A 10,085-nucleotide genomic window follows, 5' to 3' on the forward strand; every position below is an offset into this window, starting at 1 on the left:
ATTTATTCAAACTAAAGACGAAAAAGAAGCCCTTATATAACCGCAGCTTTCAGTACGCAGCCGTGAATGTTTCACTTCCTGAAGCTATACCGTAGGAGCCCCGCCGCGGTGGTCTAGTGGCTAAGGTACTCGGCTGCTGACCCGCAGGGCGCGGGTTCAAATCCCGGCTGCGGCGGCTGCATTTTCGATGGAGACGACAATGCTGTAGGCCCGTGTGCTCAGATTGGGGTGCACGTTAAAGATACCCAGGTGGTCGAAATTTCCGGAGCCCTCGACTACGGCGTCTCTCATAACCATATGGTGGTTTTGAAACGTTAAACCCCACATATCAAACGAAGCTACCGTAGGAAGGGCCATTAGGCGGGCTGGATCGCAGTGCGACCGCAAAAACATTAATCGAGCATACAAGATCATGGTTGACGCCGCAGGCGAACCGGGAGGAACGAATCGTCCTCTTAATGGGATTTCGTGCCCTGATATGAGCGGCGAAGAAAAATACGATCTCCAGTCGTTATTATTGTGCTGCCAAATTGAACTGCAAATGAAAAATCAACACAAGGAAAACGCGAATGAACAATACATTGTGGTTATGATCGAAATATGGCGACAGTGGAAATGGCAGATTGTCAAATCCAGTCGTACAACAACGAGACACCGTGCTATATACACCGTGCTATCACCCCTTGTCAATCCCGTACACGTGTTTATGACTGGGTGTAGTTAATAGTTCATTGTCGGGCGTAGGATTTATGCGACTTGGATGGTGGAAGCTGCTCAACCGAACTGACAGGTTTTCGAACGATGTTAACAGCAGGGCCGTGCTGTAGGAAGGGCGAGGATTGCCGAGCTATGGACCCGGCCTGGGTGCCCCATGATGACGTCACAATGAAGCGAAGCAGCGAAGAAACGTGACATTGGGGAGACTGAGCGTATGCGCAACTAAAAAAAAAACGGAAAAAAAGAGCGGGTGTAGGGGAGAGGCTGTCACGAATTTCAGCTGACGGCTAAGCTTGAATGGCGCTTAAGCGCCAGTGCACAGGTATTGAACCCTGATCCTCTATAGAAAGATTAGCCCTGAAGGCTCAGCGAGATTTTCTTACCAAAACTAAGCTAATAAATGACTTGTGAACGGTAGCTGACGTCCATTCGCCAATATCAGAGAACTTATAGGATTCAGCACTCTACTTCGGTTCTTTATCGCAATTTACCATATAGTGGTCGCCTTGTAACTATTGAAAGAGCTTTACAGTTTAATTTCCCGCAGTTCTTGCTGTTCCCGTCAACGTTTGCGGCACAACTTACCGTATAGTAGTGGTGAATCTTCTTGTCTGGCGCATTTATTAAAACAGCGATAGAAGTAAAAATAACAGAGACATAACCTCCGGCGAACGATACCTCGCTTACGACGAGCATTTACTTCCGATGATAACGTGCTTCCACGCGTCCTGCAGGATGAGGAGGTGCCCGACGATCTCTGGTCCAGAGCAGGCGCTTACCAGGACCACACCAACATGGCCGCCCTCATGCTCAGCCAAGACAAGCTGGGACGCCTTCGCATGGTGAGACACACAGCTGTCGCAGGGGCCGTGGTGACACTCCTTCAGCCTGCAGAAAAAAACAACCCGCCTCACCTTTCAACCTTGCTTCTGCTCTCTGCACGTGGTGGCGTACAGAAGCAATCCGCCGAGAATGATATTTGTGTGAACATAATACTCTCAACTAAGTTTGTCACCTTGTTCTGGCCACTTACAGGTCCTTGCATGCAGTTCCCGATGCATCTCGTGCCAGTGTTCGGGATTTACTTCAGGCGCTTCTTTTGTGGCTAACCTGCACTCATATTCGCCATATTTTTTTTCTCTTTCGGCTGAGATCATGCAGCAGAAATACCGAGTTCTAACGCGCGAATCAGATCGTTACAGACCACTATCCATAACATCGATCTCGATAGTGAATAAATAATCACTGCTGACGAGCTTTCATGATGAGCTCACGCGAATTTAGATGGTGTGTACTATTCCGCCAGAACTCACAATTTAGTGCACCAATTCCCGTTAGCGTTTTTAGTAAACATTTAAAAAGTGAGAAGATTGCGATGAGAAGCCTGCGTAGCCGGTCTTGCCGACGTATACCGGTGAGTATAGGCACACTTTTCTTGTGGTACATTAGGAGTAAAAGAAATAATGCTTCAACAGCTTCCGACGTTTCTTTCTACGTCTGTGGATCGTAAACAAAATAAGCACTTACTTGAGAAGCTGACGAACATTATCGGTGGGAAAATATTGGCACGAGTGACCGGTTGCTGGAGCGGTAATATTGCGGCGGCGCTGCGTTCTTCCCGAGCGCGCCGATAAGGGGAGTGCCAAGCACGCTGCATTTTCCGAAACGGGGTGGCCGGCGGAAGGCACTCCAACAAGCAGCTTTTTTCTGAGCAAACTGCGGTGAAGATAAGGTTGCGCCATAGGAGGCGCTGTTTGCGCGTAACTACCGCGAAATAAAGAAAAAAAAAAGGAAAAAAACTGATATCGCGTGCATAGCGTCATCTGGCGATATGCGATGAACGTTTTCATTAAAGGGCCCTAGACCACAAAGATTTCAAAGGCGATACAGTAGTTTCTTTCTCGCCTTCATTATCCCTATTGCAAGTGTTCTGCTCTCTTCGTCACTTATTATTTGTTTTTCACAAAAAACACGGGTGGTCTGCACTAAGCTTTGAGTCAGTCAGGATTCGGTGCGTTCCGAGCACACGCTGCTATCTCCGCTCGCGCAGTCGCAAACGCAGATGACTAACTGAAATCTGGGGAGCTATTCTCGCGGTGTCCAATCCTAGGACGAGTCCGATTTGACGGAGCGCGTTCAGTTACGCTAAAAGAAAACGGTGAGTCATGATGTCATAGCGCACTTAATCACGTCGGCGCACCGAACCCGCCAGCACATTCCCAGCGTAAAAAGAAACTTAGTGAACAGAATGAAGAGTAACCGGACTCTTAAACTTGACAAGTCTGCACGTACGTATGAACGTGTTGAGGTGTTTGAAGAGCGATGCAGACAATGCGTACCGACCTTTCAGGGGCGTCACGGGGGTGGCCGCGTTAAACCGAATTCAAGGGCTAGCATGATTACAGTCCATGCACGGCCTCAGAGATGTGCGTCTAAAAGCGGATCCGTGGGAGAAGCAGTCGTTGTGGCGAAACTCATTCCGTCTTTCTCATTTGTGTCGAGAGCTGTGAACGCTGCGCGGCGTCAAAATGATATTGCGGAATAAAGACCGCGGTAAAAAGCAGCGTGTTCCAGCCAATCAGGCGAAGCCGAATTGGACATGCGCAAGCATTGGACACCGCGAGATTAAGTTAGTCGCGCATGATATTCATGCGAGTCAAGGCATGCGACTGCATGCAACACAAGGTAGGCGATAATTCAGAAAAGATATCTCTCCCGTATCGATCAATCAAGAGCAATTTCATCCTGACGTCACGGAACCAACAGCTTGCGTCACGAATTGTTCTGCGAAAACGGCTGAGAATAACGAGTTCGTTCCTCGTAATTTCAGAGGGCGTTTAAAGGCCCTTTAGAATAATGTGCTTTCGGATGGGTCAACGGCAAGACTGCTTTGGAGAAGGGAATGTACTTGGCAATCTCGCTATCGGCTCGTCAACAGCGCCGGGTGTCGCAATTTTGCAGCTCCGGCCACCGTCGTTCGATCGAGCTTATTTCTTTCAATTGAGATTGTACGTACCAAAATTCATTCTGTCTGCAAAATGAAGGTTCAATTTAGAGCGGTCACGGGAAGTTAACGAAATGAGATTGATATGTGAAATATTCGCTGAATAAATCGGGAAACCTACAAGTTCATACACGTTGAGTACAGTCTTCTGGACTTCATTTGTTGCCCTAAACACACCTCATTTACACCCTCAGTTGCCCTGCCGCGGTGGTTTAGTGGCTATAAGGCGCTCAGATGCTGAGCTAAAGGGCGCGGAATCAAATCCCGGCTGTGGCCGCTGCATTTTCAGTGGAGGCGGAAATGCTGCAGGCCCGTGTGTTTAGATTTGGGTGCATGTTTAAAAAAGTTAACGATTTAGAGTACTCGGTACTCCACCACGGGAGAGCAAAAAGCCGTCCCGTGTGCCTCACATTTCATGAGGCCCTGCGAAAAAAATTACGCCGTGAACGCGTTCACAAAGAGGACCTGCTAATCAAACAACATGTAATCACAGCATTGTTTTCCGAGACGTTAGAGAATACCCGGTGGTTTAAATTTCCGGAGCGCTTCATTGCGGCGTCTCTTACAATCATATGGTGGTTTTGCTACGTTAAACTTCACATAATAATATTATTGCACCCCGGGTTAAGGCCGCCTGGTGTAACATAGCGAATAACATCGACAATTTTTTGTTTTAAATTATTAATAAATCCACGACACCCAATTTTCAACCACAAGCTGTGTTGTTTGCGTTAATACTTCTACGTTCACGAATACGCTGGCGAAAATTTTACCGCATTCAATCGAGCACTTCATTTCTAACTGATTCTTTTTTCTTTACGTAAGCACACCAGCGGCCTGAGAGTCGGACAACACTGGCCCACCCGCGAGCTGTGACGTGACGAGCTAGCTGTGCGAGCGTCAGCATTCCGGCACTGAACGATATTGTCCCGTAGTGAGCTGCTCGAGGGAACCGAGATAATTAAGCCTTCTTCATCTTGGCAATGAAATCGAACGATGTGCAGGGACTGAAACGTCGGTAGATGACATCGATTCCGCTCTTTCCAGCACATGACGTCTCACGCGGCATGACAAAATGTCGGTCCCCGGCGAGGTTTACAGCAGGCCTGTTTGACGTTGAAGTAATATTTTAAGGCCCGATTTTCACATTTCTATAAGCATATTAGAACCTCTGCTTCCAGTTTCCGCGGAAAACTACAGAACTGCAAATTGTTGAGTGACCGTGTCAAGCACAGGACCGGGTTAGCTGGCGGAACATGGGAGAGGCCTTTGTCCTGCAGTGGACGTAGTCAGGCTGATGATGATGATGATGATGATGATGATGATGATGATGATGATGATGATGAGTGACCGTGTCAGTGCCCATTTAATGTCATTAGGTAATGGCGACTCGGTGTGCACGCGATGACACCAACCTTCAACTTCTGTCACGGATTCGAATTTAGCAAGCAACAGAACACCCTGTGGTGCTGCGCCAGCACCGGTGTGGCTGGTGCTCTAGCTTGCACACCACACGACGGACTGTTGTAGAGTTTACTTTTTATTCGGTGACAATTTCACGTTTCTGTCTTCTTTAGTTTCCTTCCTGTGACTGGTAAATGTGCACCGTGATTTTACGAACACACCACATATATATAACGCCGGTACACTCCAACCCTTTTCTTCCGATACATTTCTCATCAGTATCTCAGAGTTCTGCACTTGGCGCTTGCTTCTGTGCTACAAACGACTTTGTACCAGATGTTTAAAGTTTCCCTTGCGCACTGTCTGTTGCTGCCTTCTGGAATGTACTATTTACAGCGCCATACCTAAAGACGTGAACCACACGAGGTGGAGGAATAAACGTTTATTTCACGAAACGTTATCGTCTCCACACCGCCTCCTAACACACACAAACAAAGCTTTATCACTACGTCATGGTGCCACCAATACGCCAACAAAAATACACGAAACTAACAAACATAAAGTTTCAGTGTAAATGCAAGGGAAAATTGGCAATGCTAAATTTTCACTTCAGTAAGTCTCTATAATAACACAACTAACCAATGATATGCATACAGCAAACAAGTGACTTCAAGGTTGAACATATGACTAATTTATTCGAGCAATATACTCTGGCTCCAAGTAATAAACCGATTAAAGATCAATATGAGGCACGCTCTGTTACTTCATACGGCCCAAGAAATGGGCAACACAGCAGTGCTTGCGATGAAAAGCAGCGCTGATAATCAGTAACTCCAGGCGGCTTTTCTTGCCAACATTTATATGACCGTTTCACAACACGTAATATTCCACCCAAAAGTTTGAGTCTACGATATCTTCATTATTGGTTAAAAGGATGCAGTTGCAAAATTCTTCCAATTACTAAGTGAAACAGTGTCAAACGCACAAACATTCGCTAGTGCGCTTGTAAGTATTATATGGTTGGACAACCAATGGTTGGGTACGGTGTTGTGTCTTCTCGACCTTCTAAACGATCATTCTTCCAGGAAGGGACGCTCGGAGAAGACCTTGCCATCTCTCCTCTTCCGACACGACTGAACACGAGCGCCGACGAAACCTACTACGACGCCAGGGGTAACGCCGATGATGAGGGATTCCTGGATGAGGACGACGCCTCACCCAGGCACGTGGTCTTCAAACGACCCGGTAGCAGCGAGTCGTCCTCACTCTTTGGCACAGAAGGGAACGCCAAGGGCGACCCACTCAGTGACTATGCGCACCTGGATGACGCCTTCTTTAGGCACAGGATCGTGAGGAACAGGACGACAACGACGGCACCACCCCCGCTCCAGAAGCTCGGTCACAAGTCTCGCCGACGGCGGGCATCAGACCCGGACACCGTGTGGCCGGAGATTCTATTGATCGTCGACTATGACACGTACCTCCTGCACGGCCGCAGCCACACGGACATCAAGCGCTACCTGGTCAGCTTCTGGAATGGCGTAGACCTGCGGTATCGGTTGCTCTCCAGTCCTCGGGTCAAAATCAGCCTGGCGGGAATGATCGTGGCCAAGGATCGCGACGCGACACCCTACCTGGAGCGGAATCGGCTTAGGGCGCCCAATGAGGACGCTATCGACGTGGCCGGAGCATTGACCGACATGGGAAAGTACCTGTACCGCGAAGACCGACTGCCCACGTACGACCTGGCGGTGGTCGTTACCAAGCTGGACATGTGCCGTCGTCATCTGGAAGGCGGTCGCTGCAACCGTGGCACAGCAGGGTTCGCCTACGTCGGCGGTGCCTGCGTGGTAAACAAGCGACTGGAGAAGGTCAACAGCGTGGCCATCATCGAAGACAGCGGTGGTTTCTCGGGCATCATCGTGGCTGCTCACGAGGTGGGACACCTGCTGGGGTGCGTCCACGACGGATCGCCGGCGCCTGGATACCTCGGAGGTAATGTCCATTTACTTATTCATGTACGACTATAAATTACTTGTCATTTATACAATGGAGCACCCTAACAGTGTTGCAGAGCAGGCAGACACATTCTGTATTCTGCATCGTATAGACAAACACTCATGTGCTGCTGAATCGTTTTCGTATGTCTAGGTGTTCACGCTCATTTGTCAAGTTATATCCTTTCATAGAACTCCCGCCAGACACTGAAGCCGAGGAAGGTACAAGGGCATCATTTGTAGTTTTCAACTGTACAGTGTAGTAATTCTGCTGTAAATCGAAATGAATTGAAGTGGCATCGGTATAGGACCGCACCTCCAGTCATCGGGTCTCCGATGCTGTACCGATTGAGCTATGACGGTGGTCATTCCACTCTGCACTTTACTATAGGTACTTCTGTGCGTTGATTCCAGGGGATGTAGCCAGCACCACTCTATAGCCATGGCGTCGAGTGTGAACATGAAAATTAGCACGAAATAACAAGTGGCATAACAAAGATGGCCGTCAAGCGCATACCCCGTGTTCCACACAATTTATTTGCGAATAAAGCTTCCCGATGGTGATGGTGACGATGAGTACTACTCAGGTCCCGGTGCCCAGCGGTGTCCTTGGGAGGACGGCTTCATCATGAGCGACCTGCGGCACACGGAGCGAGGCTTCCGCTGGTCATCGTGCAGCGTCCAGCAGTTCCGTCACTTCCTGCTGGGCGAGACGGCCAGTTGCCTCTACAACTACCCGCACGAGAACCAGCTGCTGGCACGCATGCTGCCTGGTTCCATGCTCAGCCTCGACGACCAGTGCCGAAGAGACCGAGGAACCACCGCTTGTTTCGTACGTGCATTTTCTTTGCGCGCTACTTTTTTTTTTAAAATTTTGCCTACTGTCACAAACTCTTCTTTTTAATTTACACACATTTTTTTTTCTCTTCCCAAGTAAAGGTATACCAAATTTGAGTCTTCCTCTAGTTGGCCTCCCTGTTTTTCTCTCTTTAGACAAAGAAAGAGATGCAGAGGAATCCGGGAGTTTACCTTATATTAGACGATAGTTATAGCGCGAGAACAGAACGACGACTCAGAGTCAAGAAAGACACGAAGTACACGAGCGCTCGTGTTTAGCGCTCGTGTCCTTCGTGTCCTTGTCTCTGTGACGCCGTTCTGTTCTCGCGCTGTAACTATCGTTATGTCCTACACAATAGCCCAAGCCGCCACACTTCTAACTTATATTAGACCCAGGTGGGGAAAAGAGTTGGAAAGACGAGAGAGAGAGAGAGAGCAAAGGAAGATAGCATGCGGGGAAACAACATTAAAATATTAAGAACGCGCACAGAAACGGGCGTTCCATTTACAGCTGTTATATGCTCCTCGCACAGCCTTTTGCGACGTGCTTTCCAGTTGATGGCGTCGAATTCTTTCTTCCTGCACAACTTGTTGGGCGTGTTCTAAAACGTTCGTGCAGTTAAGAGGACTATCTCTCTCTCTTGCTCTCGCTCACTTTTTTTTAAGACGAAGATGCCACGATATGACGGCGACTGGAGTGGATCGATGGTGTGCGAACAGGAGACGCCTCAAGCTTAGTCATGTAGCCTATACAGCTAACGTTCCTGCAAGGGTGTTTTACTTTTTTTTACTTTCTCAGGGCAACTCCCTAGTAAAACTTAGAACAGGCAAAACCACTAGTGAGAACCAGGTTGCCACAGTTTTTATTGCCAAAGTACATCAATATCAATAGAACACACTATCACTGACACTGAGTGAGTGTAAACGCTAACCCCAAATAGACAACGCTCATGTTTCACAGCCGTGAATAGCGCAACGATGTTTTGTGACACCATCAGCACTGCTATTTTCGGCACTGATGGTGCATGAAACGAACTGCAAACTGTACAACAGGCACTCATGATGTTTTAGATGCATCAAATCGAGGTTGGTTTAAGAATAAACAATCGGTGTTAGCTTATAAGAACTATATTGTACTGCTCGGCAGCTCGCATCTTTTCACTATCCTTGTCATTGCGCGAACATCCAAGTTGCATCACATTTTATTCTTTTACTTGTATATACAGGGCCTGCCGAAGAAATACTGGGGCAAACAGCATCTCGGCCACTTTATTTATTCATATTGTGTTGAGAAAAAAAAATGTTAAAGAAATTAACAGACAAATATAAACAAGTCTAAACGAATAGAAGTTCTGTTTCTAAACCCCATGCGGAACGCAAAAAATACAGCTATGCGGACAGTCGGAACCTTAAGACTCACTCGTAGTCTCACGTAGCCGGCAAAATAGACAGCATCGCGAAAACACCATCGGAGGCTGCATTGTTGTCCAAACAAAATGGTGGCATAGCAGAATGCTTGAATCCTGCATGGAATATCTTCAGTATGGTAGTATATTCGCAAGCAGATGCTTGAATGTAAGCTACGTTCACTTTTCGAAACGGTCAAACGCGAAAGAAGTAAAAGAAACGACGTATTCGTTTTCATAACTTTGCTCTAGTCGACACGAAGTGGCGTCACGGCGCACCGACGCTATGCGGACGCGTTTCATTACTCAGAGTTGATGCTTTCTTCTATGCTGTTAGTGTGGACTTGTATAATGTGGACTGATTAGAATACTAGTCAAAAGACAAACACACACAAAAAAACACGGGAGTGTAAATGTTATGTCCTTACTTAACACTGTTCAATCAGAATTTTCTGTCGGTATGACTGGTCGAGCAAAACACGTGTCAATTTTTGTTCAGAAGATGTTTTTTTTTTTCGATTTCTTTTTTCAGAATCATACTGGCGCCCTGCTTTGTTTTAAAACTTACGCTTCAGCTTTCGCACGTTTCAAGCGTTTAGCTATAAAGCCTTCTTGTCTCTCGCGCGACAACTTGCAGAAGGACTCCCGTGTGTGTGCCCAGCTGTTTTGCTACGATAGCTCGTCGGGCTACTGCGTCTCCTATCGACCAGCCGCCGAAGG

At 47.6% G+C, this 10,085-nt stretch overlaps 1 protein-coding gene across 3 annotated transcripts in view; it reads left to right on the plus strand.

Moving 5' to 3' along the window:
• Positions 1-10,085, plus strand: part of LOC119163382 (A disintegrin and metalloproteinase with thrombospondin motifs like) — a 227,528-nt gene that overhangs the window by 195,777 nt on the left and 21,666 nt on the right. For all 3 annotated transcript variants that reach the window (XM_037415365.2, XM_075873026.1, XM_037415366.2), the window contains exons 4-7: positions 1,452-1,559; positions 6,211-7,120; positions 7,710-7,954; positions 10,003-10,085. The exon at positions 10,003-10,085 is cut by the window's right edge and continues 22 nt beyond it. In XM_037415365.2, the coding sequence (XP_037271262.2) occupies positions 1,452-1,559; positions 6,211-7,120; positions 7,710-7,954; positions 10,003-10,085 (1,346 nt within the window). The remainder of the gene's footprint in view (positions 1-1,451; positions 1,560-6,210; positions 7,121-7,709; positions 7,955-10,002) is intronic.

The sequence above is a fragment of the Rhipicephalus microplus genome, chromosome 9, assembly GCF_043290135.1.
Source record: "Rhipicephalus microplus isolate Deutch F79 chromosome 9, USDA_Rmic, whole genome shotgun sequence".
Lineage (NCBI taxonomy): Eukaryota > Metazoa > Arthropoda > Arachnida > Ixodida > Ixodidae > Rhipicephalus > Rhipicephalus microplus.